The 18,965-nt window shown below is 43.9% G+C and overlaps 1 protein-coding gene across 2 annotated transcripts in view; it reads right to left on the bottom strand.

Moving 5' to 3' along the window:
* Positions 1-3,771: 3,771 nt before the first annotated feature.
* Positions 3,772-18,965, bottom strand: part of GALNT16 (polypeptide N-acetylgalactosaminyltransferase 16) — a 141,114-nt gene continuing 125,920 nt past the window's right edge. Inside the window, exons 13-15 of one of the 2 annotated variants that reach the window (XM_028725317.2) lie at positions 18,064-18,205; positions 13,850-13,966; positions 3,772-4,584 (exon numbers count right to left, since the gene is read on the bottom strand). In XM_028725317.2, the coding sequence (XP_028581150.1) occupies positions 4,447-4,584; positions 13,850-13,966; positions 18,064-18,205 (397 nt within the window). In that variant the 3' untranslated portion in view covers positions 3,772-4,446. Of the gene's footprint in view, positions 4,585-13,849; positions 13,967-16,945; positions 17,049-18,063; positions 18,206-18,965 lie in introns of those variants that run through there. The other variant, XR_003706126.2, reaches the window with a different exon arrangement.

Here is an 18,965-nt window from a genome sequence, read left to right on the forward strand (position 1 = left end):
CTGAAACACATTTTCAGAAGTGGAGTTTATTCCAGCATCCTGACACGTTCTGGTACATGCTTTGGTTAGGGAAAGGGGGAAAACAAACCTGTGTCCACATAAATTACTTTTGGCAAAGTGCATTTTAATGAAAGGAGAGGAGAAAACAAAGCCTTCCAAAAGGATTTCTGGACAGCGTTTTTGGCTCCTGTTAAATAAATCCTGCTAATTCCCCATTCTGCACATCCAATTACACTGGATAAGATTTCATTAAATCTTTTAAAAATCCCTGTTCCACCTTTTCCTGGTAATGAAATCACTTGTCATTGTTTCATTCTGACTGCATATTTCCCAAGCTGAAGGCTACACTTAGCTCCTCTACTGCATATTTCCCAAGCTAAAGGCTACACTTAGCTCCTCTACTTAAAACACTGCAAGGCTTTCTTGGGGGGTGGGGGGAGGTCTTTGCCATGGAAGGTGGCTTCCCAGACAAGCATCCCCTGCTGGACCAGAAACCCCAGCCCCAAATCAGATGCTGGATTCCTCCCTGCATCCAGCATTCAGACTTCTGTCTGCGGTCCCCAACACACAGAATAATGGACACAGCACCTAACAGGTGGTTAGGGATGCCAACCTGCCGAGTATCTTAGCACAGCCACTCCTTTCTTTCACTCCGGACAGGGCTTGGATTTAGACCTCCAGAGAAGACACACAGCACTATCTTAGCTGACTATGCCTGCCATCTGCTGCTCAGCCAGGGGACTGCAAACCCAGGTGTGTTTCTCAATCAGGGTCTTTAAAGGAATGTCACAGGAAGTAGTAGTATATTATGTGGATTTTGTAATGGTAGAGGGAGGCCATTTTGGAAACACCTTGATTTTATTTGAATTTGAAAAGCAGTGTTTGAATCCTGGGGCATGGGGACTTTTAGTACCACCTAGCAATTTAAATGGCTTGATATTAAGACACGTAATCTTCACTTAAGCAGTGATGTGAACATACAAGCCTTTGCAACTGTCAGGCTACAACTTAGGAAAAGGGGAAATCCTTGCTTTTTGTTAGCAGACACATGGAAGTTAAAAGCAGAGTATGCGGAAAGACGCATACTGAAAGCAAGCCATAATACTGACAGGTCTTACTGTCGCCCCTCGTATTCATCCTGCTCTGATGTTAGCTCCAGCAGTGTGAGGCTTGGTTTTGATTTCCCTGCTAAATGAGCCATACTTCTTGAGTGCCTCTAATGTGATCCGAAAATCTCTCATTACCTCTGAAAGCTTCCCAAATCTTACTGTTGTGATCCCTTAGAGTTGCCTGCTTAATGGCTGCAACAGACAATCATGGAGTCCCCCAAAGTTACAGTGAAGGTGACTTCCCTTAGCTGTTTGCTTCCCAGCTCGATCTAAGAGAGAAACAGCAGCATCAGATACAGACAGCAGCGAATGGCCCTTTCCAAGTGCTTACTTCCTCAACAGGGCCATCTCAGCAGCTCCCCCTCTTCAGAAGTCTCCTCTACCTCCAGATATCAGGACTCGCACACAATCACACACCTATACTCTTTCTACATGCAGGTTTAATAGACAGAAACTGATACGGCACAGTTCTCTCACATGATTCTACCACCTTAGGGCCAATTCAGACATGCATGACTAATTATCAACATCATGCAGAGAATTTAACGTCTGAAGTGTTCATATTTGAAGTCTCTGAGTGCTCATTACACAGTTCCAGCAACAAGTGGAATGTATGGTGCCATGGTTGAAAAGATTTCAACCTGGTGCCATATACAGAAACTACATGAAATTGTGATCAATTTAGCTTTCCTATTAATGTATTTGTGTGGCGTTACATATATAGCCAAGGGATCCTGGTTTAAAACAAACAATTCCTAACTCATGGTTCAAAGCTGGCCTCTTGAGCAATTAACCATTGCTTTAAACCAGAATCCCTGGTTGGTTTATAACGCTAATTTGAGATTTTTCAAAAGTGAACTAAACTTGGCAGAAGCCCAGTCAGGTGGGAAGAGAGAGGGGGGAAGCATGCGAGCCGATGCTTCATTCCAGACTCATAGATATTCATCCTTCCGCTAAATCATGGTTTAATGTTACTAGACCTCTTTAATGTGAACCAGACCTCTTGGTAGTGAAGACCTCTGGTATAAGGTGACCACATGAAGGACTCTTTAGGACATTGCAGGGCCTATACTAATGTCAGCATGCAGGCAGCACCTCAGTTCTCTGAGATGACACAGACTTGACAGGCAAACAGTGGTACTGCTGTGCCAAGGAACAATTCACTAACATGAGTCTTGCGACAGTCATGCAGGCCATGACTTTCTCTCCTGCTGTTCCCATTCAAGTATAATTCAAACCAGGTGGAAGAGGCCATGGTCCCTCTCTTGTTAGCATTCTCCTAAAGGGAACCATGTTTGCACAAAAGGGTCTGCTCTCGAAACTGGTTTAGTTCCTGGGAACATATACACACCAGAATTCATGTTGAGTTGCCATATGGGTTGCATGTCAACACTGAGCTCATGCAACCTATGCAGTGCCATGCAGCTCATCTGAGACTTGATATTGTGCATGTTAACTCAACAGTAAGTCCCACTGGGTGGTATTCAACTACCATGTCCCATCAGCTCAAGGATTTCCATTTGCGCAATGGGGGTGCTGCCCCCCCCCCCATTCCCAGCGTCCTTCCCAAATGTTCTCCAGAGGGCTGTGGAATTGATTTAGGGGACACACCGGGGGAGAAGAGGGGCAGGACATTCCGTTGCTCAAGCAGAAGTCCTTGAACTAAGAGAACATTCAAGTAACACCCCTCTGGCTGTGATCCAATGAGTTCAATGGGCTTATTCCCACACAGATATTGACAGGAGCACAGTCTTAGTTGAGTGCACTGCAGTCACAAGCTTTCAGCCAGTAGCAAAGGGGCAAAGTGCTAGTCTCTAAGTCTGCTGGGAAAAGTGATGGGATCAGGAGGAAGTCAGCAAATGGTCCGAGTTCATGTTTTACACTCCAGGGAGGAAAAAAGTAAATAAACACAACCCAGCAAAGTTGGCCTTACCTCGTGCAAGGATGCAAAAGTCTGGCTTGGGTCTCGGGAACAGGCTGTGAAGCAACTCCTTAGGTCTTAAGAAGGAAATCCAGTTCTGCTTGATTTGTTAACATGGACCAGGCACAAGAACACAGCTTGACCATTTGGGCATCGGTTCTTCAGCACAAGCTGTGCTTACAAGAATATGGTAAATAATATAATGGGTTGCTTTCTGCATGTAACTGTGTATCTCTCATGCATGTTAGTGAAGGCAGAAGGGAATGATTTTTGTTCTCTTCTGAGTCCTTCAAGCCCTTTCGCTTAGCACAGAAAGCACCAACACTTTTAACACAGGCTGTCAGGGTAACGTCATTGAATGCTTCTGGATGAGACTTAATGGATGGTTCCCTAGCAGCTGCTGCCTCACATTTATCAGTCTCAAGAGTGACCTCCAATAACCTATCCACTATAGCTTAGGCATTCATTTTCTGAACATTGTTTTCCTAGTGGCGGAAGAAAAGAGGTAAAGACAGTACCAAACAACAAAAAGCATCACTTATGCCGCATCCTCTGTAGGGGAAAAGGGGACCTTTTGTCCATGTGCTTTCAGACAGCATTTGCACTTCAGGACTCATTTTAAAAAATAAAAGTAAAATAAAAAATACCAACAGACCATTTAGCCAGTTGGGGTTTTAAGTTTCTTACTGCAATGTACCATCAACCCTATCAGAAACAGCAAACAAGAAGCCGTACAGAGAATCTCTGCAACAAATTATATTAACACACGCCAGTGAGGAACCAAACACAGAAACAAAACAAAAAACGACAATAAAGACCCTAGCTGCTGCTTCTTTCATCCCCCACCCCCCACAATTAGGCATCTCCCAATAACTTAGCCACAACAATTCTTGCTAGTTTTCTCATACAGCATTTTTGTACAACACACATGCAAAATGAGAAGTGATGTCAGGTCGAAATGCCAGTGAAGCCAAACAAATCCACCAGGAGTTCATATTAAGCGTTGTCACAGACATCCATTGCGACAACTCCATGGGGCCAGAGAGCACAAGTTCCCCTGGAGAGAAAGGAATGGAGGAGAGGAGAAGAGTTGTCAGTCAGTCTTAGTCACACCTAAGTCTGGGCTACTGGGCTGCACCCTTCCCGAGCCGTGAGCTGCTGTGGAGCTTCTTATGGAGTTACTCACAGAGGGGAAACGGCTAGCAGATGGGCTATTTCCAGGGATCTTTCCATATATCTTGGAGTGCTTCATTAATGGATCCAAAAACACTGACATTTCAACTGAAATAGTTATCGGCTGAGGCTCACAATCAAAATACTTAGGGTTTAAAGATAATCAAACTTCATCCCCCACCCTAACCCCTTCCATTCCCAAGAGTCTCATGCAAAAGCATCAGAGAAGTTGCCCGGCAACCATCATGTGGCTTGAAGCAGCTGCCATTGTTGGCCCAGTATGTCTGACTGGCAGATGTTGGTCACTAGTCTGCTGGACTGGCTTTCTAAGCAAAGGCCACTGACGAAGTGCTGGATGAAGTTGCCTTTCATCTTCCATTTCTGTGAGAGGAAAGAAGGGAAGGAAGACAAAGAACAACATCAAGCGATTTAACCTGACCCCTTCTTTACTTAGTTTCTTGCTTGTTATGTTTAAAGCACACAGCTGTGTCTGTGACGCTACACACTCAAGAAGTGCTAAATAAATCGTATTTGTTCACGGTGTTGTTTAGTGTCACCATTTTGAATTTCTGGCATGTGCATGACAGTTTCAGAGCTTTCCCCTTCTAATTCAGGAGCACATCTCAGTGAGAAAGGTATCCCGCGTCTCTAATGATTACAATAGTCACAGCACTATGCCATGCACACTCACCACAGAGCAAGTCCCATAGAAATCTTATTTCTGAGTAAACATGCATAGAATTGCATCTGTCAGTATGAGGCTTGGGGCATCAAGGATGACCTGATTAAGGGGGTGGAACAAGTGGCGAAGGCATCAGACATTTGGATCATTGGGATTCTGACTGGGAGTGGGGATGAATGGCAACCAATCCCCTAGCTTTTGGAATCACATATATTTTGTACAATCAGTGGCATTGGGCTGCTTTCCCCCCCCCCCAGCAGATTCTCTATTCTCTTTTTTCTCTTGTGAATTGCCTCCAGCAAAATTTCCATGTCTTGACTCGGGGCTACTTCTTACGAGGCAATTTATTTTTAGGCACTGCTACCCAAGTTCTAAAATACTGAAGTGTTGCTTGGATTAGTTAGGATAAGCACACAAGTATAAATCATACCCCCCCACACACACTTTCAAATGTTTTTGAGTGGACCCAACGGTTTCCTAGTCATCACCAACACACATTTATTCACATGGACACTTCACGACTGAGATAATGTGCAAGCATTTTGTACCTGGATATGTGTTATCTGAGTGTAAAGCCTCTTATAAGAAGATGCAGATCTGAACAGGTAAGTGCACCTATTACCTCTTGGTTCAGCAGCCAGGCAGTCAGGCACAATGTGTGCACAAACCCTAAGTTTCTTTTAGCTAAGGACAGTCTGGCTTATTAATATAAAAACCAGTAATTTATGTGACCGAGTGTCATTTTCTGCCCTCCCCTACAGCTGTGGCTCAGCTCACTTACCCAAGCCATTCTACGCTTCTTTGCTTTGTAAATGGCATTTTGTAGTGTGTACACATTTCTGGTCTTGTGGCACATGGTGGTGCAAACCCCTGATCTATTAAGGGCTAGTGGGTGGACAGTTGATTCTGCCAGACAGCAGGGAATTGGCCATGGCTTGCTTCCAACTGCATGATTCCATTTTTTAGTACGGGCAATCTGTGGTCCTCCGGATATTGTTGGCGTCCAACTCCCATCACCCTTGATCATTGGCCATGAGAGTTGGAGTCCAGCAACATCCTTGTTATAGGTTCTTATAGCACATGAAATTAGACCCTCTCACCTGCCCCAAACATAGCCGCTTGGTGTTTTAACTAGTCCTGTGTGCTTAGAAGCCAGCTAGCATGGCAAAATGAAATGCTCAATAAAGTAACAACATAGTATAGCTGTGAGAACTCCCTAATGCCGATTCTGTGGCACATTAGAGAAGACTGCTCAGCAGTTGAACGGGCTGAACCTTCCCAGCAGCTCGTCTTTCCCCTTTTGCTTCTTCAGTCAGGTATGACAGAGGGCCAGGGTGCTCTTAGCAACTTGACCACTCAGGGATATTAAATTGCTATTTGTCTCAGCTGCTTGATTGATGAGGGCAAAAAGGGACAGCCTCCAACCTCATGGCACATCCAGGTAGGAAATGCTGAGAGCTAGAAGCTCCACCCAGGCTGCTTGGCCCCTTAAAATTCATGCTAGCACACAGTACGCATTCATAACGGGCAATTCTTCTCAGGTTGACAAGCTGAACAGTTTTAGACAACCAAGACATATGCCGTAGGTTGTAGGGCAACCAGCAAATGTCCAGATGTTAAAATCTATAAACACTTGAAGTAAAGGCTTCATTAGCCATTATCATTAGTTCATTTTCTTGGAAGTACCACCTGCTACACCTGATTTCCTTTGGCAAGATCATTATTTGTCTTGAATCGATTGTGCCGTGTTCAAAGCACTCTGCCTACTGCCACGTTACGGAATCATTTAATGATTTAACATTGGCAGCCTATACATTGATATTTAACCCACTTTCATGATCGGACTCCTTCAGTTCTGTTGATGGACTGACCATATCTCTCATACAAGCAGAACTACCCAGTAAAGCAACAGTGTGCAGGAAGGGGTGAAGAATGAGAGAGAGAATTAAAACTCTCCACAAAATCCAAGATGGGGCCCCCTTTCTAACAAACCTATTTGATCTCAGTAGCCACTTTTTATATGGTAAGGTTGTGTAAGTACCAGGTGTTCTCTTTGTGATGATTTGAAGGACACCCAGTATTTGCTCTGCAAGCACTTTGGAATCTGTAAAAGAATAGGGTTACCACGCTGAACGTTAGGCAGCTACAGTTCTTCCAGGAAGGGAGGTACCATTCTGATGACCAAAAGTGGCATGTGTGATTTGCGGAACAATGGACTTGGTGAGGTGGAGAGCTTCAAACGTGTCCACTTTAGCACTATTTCCCTGTTGTGGTCCCCCCCCCCCCTTTTGCCATCACGTCCAAAATTGGTGTAGTCTTGGGAGGAGCTCCCAAAAAGATTTGCTGGGGGTGGGGACTAGCCCTTGCCTGGAGGCAGTGAGTATAGATCTCTGATCTAGAGGCAGTGGGAGAGGATGAAATGTTTTCTATAAGCTTAGCCTGGTAGGCCAGCTGTAGACTTTCCTGGAGAAGACAGTCACTTAGTAACTCTTAAAAGAGCTCAGAAATTTCAGCCAGTTCAGAATGCCACTGTCTGACTAATAACAGGTGCTGACTGGGCAGGGTATATTAATCTGATACCATTTCGGTGGAATTGGTTGCCTATTTGTCCCAACCTCAATTCAAAGTGCTGGCTCTTATTTTTAAAGCTCCAAGTCAGGAGTGTGGAACCTCTGGCCCTCCAGGTGTTGTCAAACTACAACTCCCATCAGCCTCGGAAAGCCTGGCCAATGGCCAGGGATGATGGGAGGTTGCAGTTCAGCAACATCTGGAGGGTGGAAGCTTCCTCACGAGGGTCCCCATAACTGCTTTTAGTGGACTAGGACTACAGTGCCTGGGGAGCCACCTTTCCCTGTGTGTCAGCCCCCTCCCTATCTCAGATCAACAGATCTAATGCATAGTCTTTTGACAAGCTTGTGGTGGGTTAGACTTGATCATCCTGGTACTCTTTACTGTCTGTAAGGGGACCAGCTGTGATTTGTCAAGCTCTTCCATTGTACAGAGATTGCTGTCAATGGTAATTAGCCAGGGATGTTTCCCTTCCTTTGGCCCCCAGCAGCATCCTGGCCCCTTTGAGAGACCCATGTATCATGCTGTTTTTCTGGACTAGAGGCCCACTGATCTGTAAACCTCTTTAAGTAGGATTGATATCCCTCGCTCATTCCTTAGCAGTGGCTTGCAGCAGCAGCAGGGCACCCAGCAAGCATTTTCTCCCGCTAATGAACGACACCAAATGAAAGAAACTCCTCTATTAATTGCACGACTTGAAAGCGCAGCGGTTGTATCAACAGAATCTTTTTCAGTCGTTCCGATTCAACAGAAAGGTAAGGTGAGAGAGGGCACAAGAGTGAGGACGGAGGGCAGGGATGACATGTAGGGAACTGTATTACCGCAATTATCGCATCTTGTAATTAGTTATCTGTAAATGGTGGGCTTGGTTTCATTAACCTCCCACCCCCACCCCATCACACACATCCAGGCTTGCCACTGCATTTTCCAGGACACGGCCCAAAGAGCAGTAATGTCACTGTACAAGACACAGCTTCGTTTGAAATTTCACATCCGATGGCTTGAGTGCACAAAAGAGTTATTAAAAATAACCCAGCCTTGGGCCAGCAGAGTGGAGATGAGATCTTCCATAGCAAAAAGGAAGAAAGAAGAAAACATTCAAGTTTGACCTTGGCTAATATTTTAGGTCTGAATCATGCACGCAAACTGGTTGGCCGTTTGCAAGCCTGTGGGCCCAGATCTACATCAACATTTCTCAAACACTGGGCCTGGCTGAAATGGTGTCTCCTCAATGCGAGTACCAGCAATTCCCCACATACTGAGTAAAGGTGGTTGGGAGAAAGGGATGTTTAGGAGCAGGGAGGGAAAATAGGCCCTCCCTCCTCTGAAGAGAAAGGGTCAGAGGCTGAATGAAAGAAAATTAGAAAAAGGTAAAACGTTGATCAGACTTTTCCTTCTCCTAGATCGGCTACCTTCCCAGGTGGACACGGCCCATCTGCCCCTCACTTCTCTCTATACTAGCATGTGCAGAAACCGCATTAAAAGCAAGTGTTCTGGAATCAAAGATTGTGTAATATATGGACTACAAATGCTAATCTTTCTCATTCCCACTTTGAAACCCCTTCACTTCAAGCTATGCACTAAATAAAACCAAAAGAATTTGAGCTGTGGGAAGCTAATGCCTACTAAAAAAACCAAGTGCTATTCTGCTGCAGGGGTCACATTCAGAAAGGAATGTTTTCTCAGATTATTATAAAGTAGATGCTGATCCAAGCACCTGAAAAATCTCTCTCTGTGTGTGTCTGCAATGGCAATCTGTCTGTTCCTGTAGCGTTCCATTTCCCCCTCTCTGGAAGCAAGCAACAGAAGAAACCGCATGATAAACTTCCATCACTTTCCGCTAGCAGCTAATGTTTCACACCCAATTTGTCCATAACAAAATAAGATTTTCAGAATATTTGGGAATAGATGTCTTCTCCTCCTCCTCCTCCTCCTCCTCCTCCTCTTCTTCTTCTTCTTCTTGTTCTTCTTCTAGTACCCAGATACACATCTAATATAGAATAATTATTCCTCAACATGGCAATTAAGTCATTCCAGTGCAACTAATATAGCAGGTTAAAAAAAAAACACCTATTGATAACACTTCAGAAATACAGCAAAAATATTTTTTATGGAAGAACAATTCTCCATTGTCCCAATTCTTACATAAAAAGAAGTTGTAAGAAGTTTGGGCTTTTTTAAGAATCATCATATTTGCCTTGTGACAAACATAAACCAAGTAGAAAAGCTGACAAAAAATAGGATTGTTTGACTAGTCAATAGATTTATTATAATTATAATTATAAGATTTCTTACTTAATATAAAAATACAATATTAAAACAATTTATGCTAAGAATAAGGTGGATTCTAACATGTATCTATCTCAGGTGCCAAAGACTAGGGTGAAGAGATGTTCCTTCAGTGCATCTCAGAAGGAACTCTGCCTCTTGGCATCAGGCAGGAAATTTCACTGTACTCTTTTCAACACCAACTTAAAACATGCTTGTTTAGGTGAGCCTAGCCAGACATGTAGAAGTTGCATGTGTTTTGTTTCCTTTTAGCTACTGCAGATTTTAATCATCTTTTGGATATTTTCAATACCTGCTTTTATTTTTGATTCTAACGTTTTGCCAAATAACGTTAAATCATAGAATTGTAGAATTGTAGAGTTGGAAGGGACCCCAAGGGTCATCTAGTCCAACCCCCTGCAATGCAGGAATCTCAGCTAAAGCACCCATGACAGACAAAATAAATAAATGAAGGTGCCAGACACGTGTCTGCAAGGAGGGGAGTCCACAGTTTAGCGGAAGCAGGAGAGAATGCAGTCTCCCTTTGATAGAAGGATTGCTATAACTACCACATGTGCGATTTTAAGCTACCCCTGGTGCTACTCTACTTCTGGTGCTATAATGTTGCTGTCCCTGCTCAGTGCTATTGACATATTATCTGGTCCCCACAAAAGGGATTCTGCTTCACTTGTTTATTCATCTGCCACAGTTGCTGATAAAAGGGGGGAATGTGTGTTAAAAATTGCAAAGGGCATTTTTGGTACATCAGTGCTAGAATGAGAATGTCTTTTTTTAGTATCTATCTATGTAAAAAGGGGGATGCTGGTACTCATATGTTGATAAAAGTGTCATGGGTGCTAGTGCAAAATGTCTACCACAGGCAGCAGAAAAAACAGTGCTAGTAGTCCCTACCAGTGAGTGCTATCAGAAAAAAAGCTGTTGTGTGTGTGGTGTAGTGATTAAGAGAGGTGGACTCGTAATCTGGTGAACCGGGTTCGCGTCTCCGCTCCTCCACATGCAGCTGCTGGTGACCTTGGGCTAGTCACACTTCTTTGAAGTCTCTCAGCCCCACTCACCTCACAGAGTGTTTGTTGTGGGGGAGGAAGGGAAAGAAGAATGTTAGCCGCTTTGAGACTCCTTCGGGTAGTGATAAAGTGGGATATCAAATCCAAACTCTTCTTCTTCTTCTTTAAAAAACATGCCCAGCTGTGAGACTTTCAGCATTAGGGGGATTGGGGAAGCTTCACTGTGCTGGTGTTTCTGCACAACTACATTGGCCAAGACTTGGGGGTCCCCCTTGCCTCCCACCCTCAGAACGGGTAGCTTTTTCCTGGGATGCTTTGCTTAGCTCTTAATTGGTCCATCCATAACCCAGCTTATTTCAACACATTGCCACTATTTTCAGAGTCTGTCCGATGGAGTTTTCAGGGTCTAGTTTGTTAGCCACAGCACATCAGTGGCAGCCTGATACAAACTGCATGAGTTCTACCAACCGTGGAAGATTGCCATATATTTTGGGGACATTTTGGTACTGTGTTTAATAGTTGTTATTTTTGTACAGTGTATGTTTGCATTATATCAAATGCTTATTGTGGAGGGCTTTATTTGCATAATGTCATATGGTAACTTGCACTGCTGTTGTGATAGAAATTTGAAGCACTGCTATTAAGCAGCACTTTTAAATGAAGTGATGCCAAGGGGGGAGCTCCAGGAATCCAGTGATTTGGGAAGGACGCCATCTGGGATTCTTAAGAATGATGGAGAAAAAGGCTAGTGAAAAATAATAAAATCAACAGACAGAGGCTAATGCCATATCCACAACGTCTATTTCCTTTCCTGGCCAAAGCAGGATTAGCTTATTTTTTCACTTTAGCCCCCTCTTTGCCCTGGTCAATTCCTGAGATGAGTTTTGAGTTTGGGCACGCATACAAAAAGCAGCATGGGAATTGTTGTAGAAACATTCCTTGCTACATGGCTCATAATAATGAAGGCTGGGGGGAAAAAACAATAGTGAAAAAGAAGAACCATGCTTCTGAGCTTTTGGATTCCATTTGAATCCAAAAGACTGCAGAGTACTGGTCTCATATGCAAGCATGGCTCATTCATTGTTTCCATTTCAAAAAGGACACCAGCTAAGAGCTGCAGGTGACAGAGACTTGGCTTCTTAGGCACAAGAGACAATGGAGGATGAGTTCTGCAGCAGCAGCAAGAGTTCGCTATGCCACAGGGAGGAAGATTTTGTGAAAGCACTTAAGAAGAAATTAGTGACCTAGTTCCAAAGCAGGCCGGTGTGCGTGTGGTCACCAGCGGAGGAGGAAGGTAGGCTTAGGCAAGAACAACTCACCGGGGACATTCACACAGCCCTAATTTCAACGGCAAGAGTTTATCCAGGGCATATGTGTTGTGACAGTTTTTATGGGCGCTCCTACATTAGCCAGAGCTCTTGGGAAACTTGTGCTTATGTTCTCTATGGGCAAGGTTTTAAAAGGAATTCTGTCCTTGTTTTTTGTTTTGTTTTTTAAAACAGAGACGTATAGGCAATTAGGAGTACCTGAACAGGTCGATACTGCTGGAGATGAAGGAGGGGCTGCACATATTTAGTTTAGACTTGTCAACTCCCTCATGCAGAACAGATTCATTCTGTGTCGCAGCTATTAATAGAAATAGAAAAACCTCCCATACCAGGAATTCGGAACCTTTGCTGATCTATGGGTTAGATGAATCCCACCCCTACTTTACATCCATTTAGCAGGTAGCAAACTGTGGGGAGGGTTGTCAATTTTTGGAGGGGGACTGGAAGAATTCAGGGAGGCATTTTTCCAATGGTTTCTCTCTTTTCTGCCTCTTTTCTTATTTAAAATCCCCTTGAGGCTTCAAACTGTATTTTTGCTGCCACACATGCAAGTAGCTGCAGCAACAAACAGGGCTGCTCTTAGAGACCACCAAAAAGCAACAGTTATTTTGCTGTGACCTGGAACAACGCTTTGTCATGATATAGCACTGTTCCAGGGGTATCCTGGAGAAAAAAATAGGAGTTGCCAGTCATGGTCATGATCTCTCCCTCTCCCGCCCCACGTCTCCCTTGAAATGACACTATGCAATGACGTAGCATAGTTTGAGAGGAGCTATAAGTTGCAGGAGGGGTGGGGCGTGTAACCTGGCCACCAGTTGAGGGCTGCTACGAATAACTGTGCTTCAGCCACCCCACCTTCGGTGATAGCAAAAATACAGTTTATTATAGTAGGGTTATTGAGACACGAAAGTTGTTGAGCTTATAGCAATAGCCCCCCTGGCGCTCTCGAGCTTGAGCCAGGGTTGTCTGCGCCAGAGCCAGACCCTGAACAAGAGCCACACACACACTTTTTTAAAAAACACACCCCAAAATCCAGGGCATTTGCTTTAAAATGTAAAATTCCCCCCGGATGGGCATGTATGACCACCGGGAGTTCCCGGACATATTGCAACCCTATATTATAGTAGCTTGGGGGGGGAGGGAGGGGGGAGACAAGTCACTGCCACTCACCACCAGTGGTAAGTTTCATCACATAACCTTTCAGAAAATTCTCCCCAAAATTCCACCCTCAATTTCGAGAGGGTGATATAATTTACTCCCCGCCCCCCAAAAAACTGAATCAGAAATTTAAGCTGAGCCCTAGTCTTTAAAACTCACGCAGGGAAGCAGCCAGTTTTTACCTTTTCTGGCATAACATATGCTATAGCAAAGCAACACGTTTCCGTATCCTTTTCTATAGAGTTGTACCAGTGACATGAACACATTTTAGATATTACCTGTGCCATGAAGTGTGTTGTGCAAACCAACCCCACCACTTCTGATACCTGTGCTGTATTGTGACTTCTAAAATTGCTACTAGTGTTCTTTATTTATTCTTATTTTAAACGCCTTGGATGCCCCCCAAATGTTGTCTGACTCTAGCTCCCATCAGCCCCAGTCAGCATGGCCAGTGTGCTTTGGATGGCACTCGCACCACTCACACACACACAAACACACCAGCTTTATGATATCACCATGGATTGTATCCCAAACCACCCTTATACAATAATTTTCAAAACTAAACTACAATGGCACCACAATAAAACAGGGGAAGTGTGATTAAGGAAGCACAGTACCTGTCTGCCATCTTTCTGATTGCATGCCTCAATTGTGATCTGAGAGCCAGCAGAGAAAGAGGTGATTGAAAGACACTTGTCCTGCTGCCTGATTAAAGGGTCACTGAATATCCACTCCTTTGAAGGAAGAAGAAAAGAACACAGTTCAGTGATGGAAACACAATACCTCTTTAAGTCATCAAGTGCTCAGTGCATGTTGCTTTTGCTTGTAAGAAAAGGGCTGACTCAGACCTTTTCGTCACCTGAATTTCTCTATGCAATGGCCTTTGGGCATGCATGTACCTGTGATCGCAAGGACAAAGCACGGTACGAACTAGCAGGAGGGGTCCACTTACTTCTTCAGAGGTTACTGAACCTGCAGCAGCAGCAGCTTTCAGTATAGAGGGGAAACATAGCAGGAAAAAGGCAAGAAACACTGCATATGTGAAGGACACTCGGTTTTGGAAACAGAGACTGAAATCCTGATATAGTTTGGGAAAGATCGAGCACTCAAAGAATTCAGGGTTCAAAAAAGAGCTTTTGAGGCGTGCTTCAAAGGATACTAATTGGCTCTCCCTCTTGCTAGACAACAGCTTGTCCAAGGATTTCAACGGACAACCTTTTCCCATGATTGGCAGAGGTGGAAGGCCAGGGCGTGCAGGGAAACACCTTTCAGCCTAAGGGCCACATCCCCTTATGGAAAACCTCCCAAAGGTCACATGACAATAGTGGGTGGGGCCAGAGGCACAGCTGAGCAGTGCAAGAGATGTGCCTCTTACCTTCCATGCAGTAGCCTTACCTTACAACAATCCAAAAAACAGAGGGTTGGGTTTTTTTTACATACAGCCCATACACCTCTTTCCATCTGGACCAGCAAGAGGCAGTATCACAGTGCAAGGACACATTCCATGCAAGAGCATGCAAGGAAGGGACAGAGTGGGACCAGTGAGAGGTGGTGCTTAGGGAGAGGCTTGGGGGGGGGGGGAGACAAAGCCTGGGCACCGTCCCGAGGGACTGATGGAGAGATCAGTAAGGACACATTCAAGCCTTGGGCCTGAGGATTCCCCCCTCCCTTGCTTTTTCTAGAACAGGCCACAGTTTCTACTTATCTTCCCCAATAGGGAAAGTTATCAACCTGTTTCTAAAACATGATTGTAGCTATTGTCTATGGTGGCAAAACATGCAATTTATCATTAGGGAGACAGCATAGACACCCACCAGTAACAAACACAGAGCAAGAGGGCAAGCCCACTTCATTGATTTACCCTCCCACCTAATAACCATCCTTCCCAACAGACAATTAACATTCGCCTTCTTCGCTGGGATAATTCCCAGGACAGAGATACAGTTCAATGAATTTCAGCAGTTTCAAACAATGACAAAATAGCACAGCAAGTCAAATCAAACAGCTTGTTGGACGCTGTCTGCAGGCTCATTCCCAACCATTAACAGATGTGAGTGAGCATTTGTTGGCATCCAGTATCCTACTGCGACCTTTTGCTGACTCAAGCGGCTTCCTTGCTATATGACAGCATCTGAATGAAGGGTTCCCGGTCGAGATTGTCAGCTGGAATAAATTCCTCAGAAGCCACTGAAGTTTAAAGGGTTTTGCAAAAAGCAAGATTCTGTAGCTACGTGTTATGTTTGTGGCTATTTACTATGTACTCCAATAGTTTGTTCTGTATTTTATTCTGTATTGTTCTCTTTCCGGGAAATAATTAAAAGTATATTTTTAAAAATGTGTAGAGGATTTTGCCACACATAGCATGAGCTATGTTACAGAGCAGTTCTATTATGAATGCCCATAATGAATTATAAAGAAAGCAGCTACTATTTCAAGCCAATTTTGAGAGCATTTGCAACTGATTCTTATTCAACATAGAGGGGATTTGCTACCTACTCCAGAATAAGCAAAGCCAATATTTATTCACAAAGAAATTCCCCCCTGGGTGGCTTACAAACAAAACAATACTAATACATCATAATCAGCAATAGAAAAATATAAATTTTTTTTGCAAAAGGGAGAGGAAACACCCCCCTCCCGGAGATTTAAAACACCAATATAAAAACCTGGGTGAACGAAAAGGTCTTAGGCTGTGTGCTCTGGATCCAATGCACTCTCAGCACTGCTCTGGGAAGCAATGTCCATACAATGTTAACCACAATCCACATTTATCTACAGGGGTGTTGAAACATTTTTCAAGGAGGGCCAGATTTGATGAAGTGAAGGGCCAACAGACTTTGGATATGCCAGCTAGAGGAATCCAATGTCGTGCTATGACCTAGCTGCATTTTAAACTGGCAATGTGTGCACAGCCTTAAACAGATTTAGAGCAGTAAATTCTTTACAGCAATCTGTTGCCATAACTTCTAACTCCTACAACCTGCAGTATCTAATTCTGTGCCTTGCATTCTGTGGGATGCTCTCCCCAGGGAAGCTCGCCTGGCACCTTCATTATACACCTTTAGGCGCCAGGCAAAAACGTTGCTTTTTAACCAGGCCTTAAGTTGTTCTGATTGACATCCTATGCCCTTTTAAAATGTGGCTCTTTTTCGGGGGGGGGTGCTATTGGGTTGTTGTTTTTATTTTGATTATATATATATTGTGATTTTTATGTTGATCTTTTCTGTGAACCGCCCTGAGACCTCCATGTATAGGGCGGTATATAAATTCAATTAATAATAATAATATTAATAATACACGTGTGCAACCACACCCAGGATGAACATACATATATTCCCTGTGTGATAGTAGTGCCATTAACTTTTACATACCAAACAGAACTGGTGAAAAGCTCAGGGGGGAATAAAGTGGGTATTATTCCCATATCCAACAAATCTGGTTGTTTAGGAGCCACTAAATACTATTTTACATGGTATCACTATTTATAGAGTTCCATGTAGGAGAAAAGTGGTCTGTAGATTCTGACCATCACATCCATTGTAAACGTGTGGCCTCCCCATACCTTGTACATGTAATGCAATACACGTGTGGGCAATCACCACAGCTGCAGATATTACGCATTGATTTCACTTTTTTTGTCCTTCATTGTAGTTCAGGAAAACTGTGTACTGTGTGAAACAGCCTCAAGACATAAAAGTTTGTTTTCACAATACCATAGTTCCCAATGTCCTTTAAATAGCTGCCTCCTCCTCCTCCTCTGTTGGACAGCTCCTGCATGTGGCAAGGGACTTCCTGTCTCTACATCTGAACTATGTCCTTAAGGCAATAGTAAAACAGAACAGTAATGGAATTGTAAGATAATAAGTGGATCTGGGTCATTCTTCACATTAGCTCTCCATTCTCTTCACTGCTCCCCCAATTCCAAACAATGCTATGTGGGCACTGTATCTCAACTGCTGCCCACACGATGCTGGAACCCTGAGGGCTGGTTTCTGTGAGTTTCTCTGAATTTTCTCCCTGACCCTTCTCATCTGTTCTGGCTGTACACCTACAGGCTGTGTTGATTTTCAAGGGCCAAGGAAACGGCCAGAGAGGAGATGTCTGACTGAAAAAAAAGCTCATGTCAAGCAGCGCCGATTCGGAAGAAGAGCTTAGGCTACCAGGGTTGGCCCAAGACATTTTGGTACCCTAGGCGAACCACAGAAAGTCTCCCCTGCCATAGAAGAAGGGGTGAGTGAAGATCTCCATCAGGAATAAGGATGCGGGGAGTGAAGTTCAACAATGGGAATAAGGGTGGGAGGAGACCAGCAGTGCCTCCTATTGGCCAAGAGGCTGCTATAGAGGTGGTACTGGGGGGGCGAGCAGCTGCCAAGGAGGCAGCCTCCAGCCTCCAAGAAGCACACCACAGCTGTTACTGCAATTGCAACAGCAGCAGTGGGTGATGCATTCCTTGGAGGCCGGATCTGCTGCCCCTGTGGATTGTGCTGCATGAGGCGGTAGCCTTGTGGGCAACCCATTTTATGATGGTTTGCTGTGCAAGTACTTTATCAAGGGGGTCCACTCAAGTGGCTGGGGAGGACCTTCAGGGAAGGATGAATCCCAGTCAATTCCTTCTCTGCCCTCCAACAAGGAGAATCAATGTGGCTTGGAGGAAGAACTGAGGCAAGGCCTGATGAGGCCTAGCCCTATTGTCCACAAATTATCTACTGCCTCTGCCCAACCAAGGGATCCACCAAGATCACCATGCTTCAAATGCACACATTTACCTTCCCCAGTAGGTAGTAGAAAAGCAGCAGAAAAGAATAAAGGGACCAACTTCAGTTCACCTCACCTGAGTGGCCACAGGATTGTTCACTGTCCCTTTACAGCTTCCAACCCCTGCTAGAGAATTCCCTGCTGTATCCTGTCCCTGAGACTCCAAGCAATTTGCTCCTTGCTTGATGATGCCAGGAATCAGCTCCTTTTCTGGAACCCTGAGAGACAAAACAAAATCAGAACACAAATTGCCAAATTATCAATACCATCTCTATATTTGATGGTGATAATCCAGAAGAAAATAAAAATAAATCTTCCATATACATATGAGAATAGTATCACACGACACAGAAATGCTATCCCACCTCTGGAGTGAAACACAGCAATAAAAAGAATATTGCAATCAACTGAAGTCACTGAGGGAATTCAAGAAGAACACCAATTGTGAGAATGATAATACCATGTTAAAGCAGGTATATATGTGAACTGTTTGTTTTTCTTGGGCTACAAATTGTACACAAGAAAGTCTGTTTCCCCCAAGATTAACTATGCCCCTTAACTAACCCACTCCTGCTCTTTCGTACTTCAGTAATTAAAGAAGTGAGGTCCATCTTACACCACATTTACCTCAGTGATACTAACTAGTTTGTACCAGTTAAGCAAGCAGACTTTTTGATCTTTTTCAAATTATGGCAAAAGGTTTCAGAATCAGTCTTATTTGTTTTAATTACAACAGATTATAATTTCTAAACATATTACAACATATACCGGCATATGTATTCTCATTTCTATCACTCCAACTGATGTACCACATAACTCCATTGTTCTCTGAGTGGATTATATATTTTTGCCTTTTAGGATGCCTCATGAAAGAAGGCACACCTTGCTTATGAGGTTCTGATGCTTTATCCTTTCACAATAAATTAAGCTCGACCCAACTGTGCCTTCTACCGTTTCCCATAGCAACTTTTCAGAAAA

Source organism: Podarcis muralis, chromosome 1, assembly GCF_964188315.1.
Source record: "Podarcis muralis chromosome 1, rPodMur119.hap1.1, whole genome shotgun sequence".
Classification (NCBI taxonomy): Eukaryota; Metazoa; Chordata; class Lepidosauria; order Squamata; family Lacertidae; genus Podarcis; species Podarcis muralis.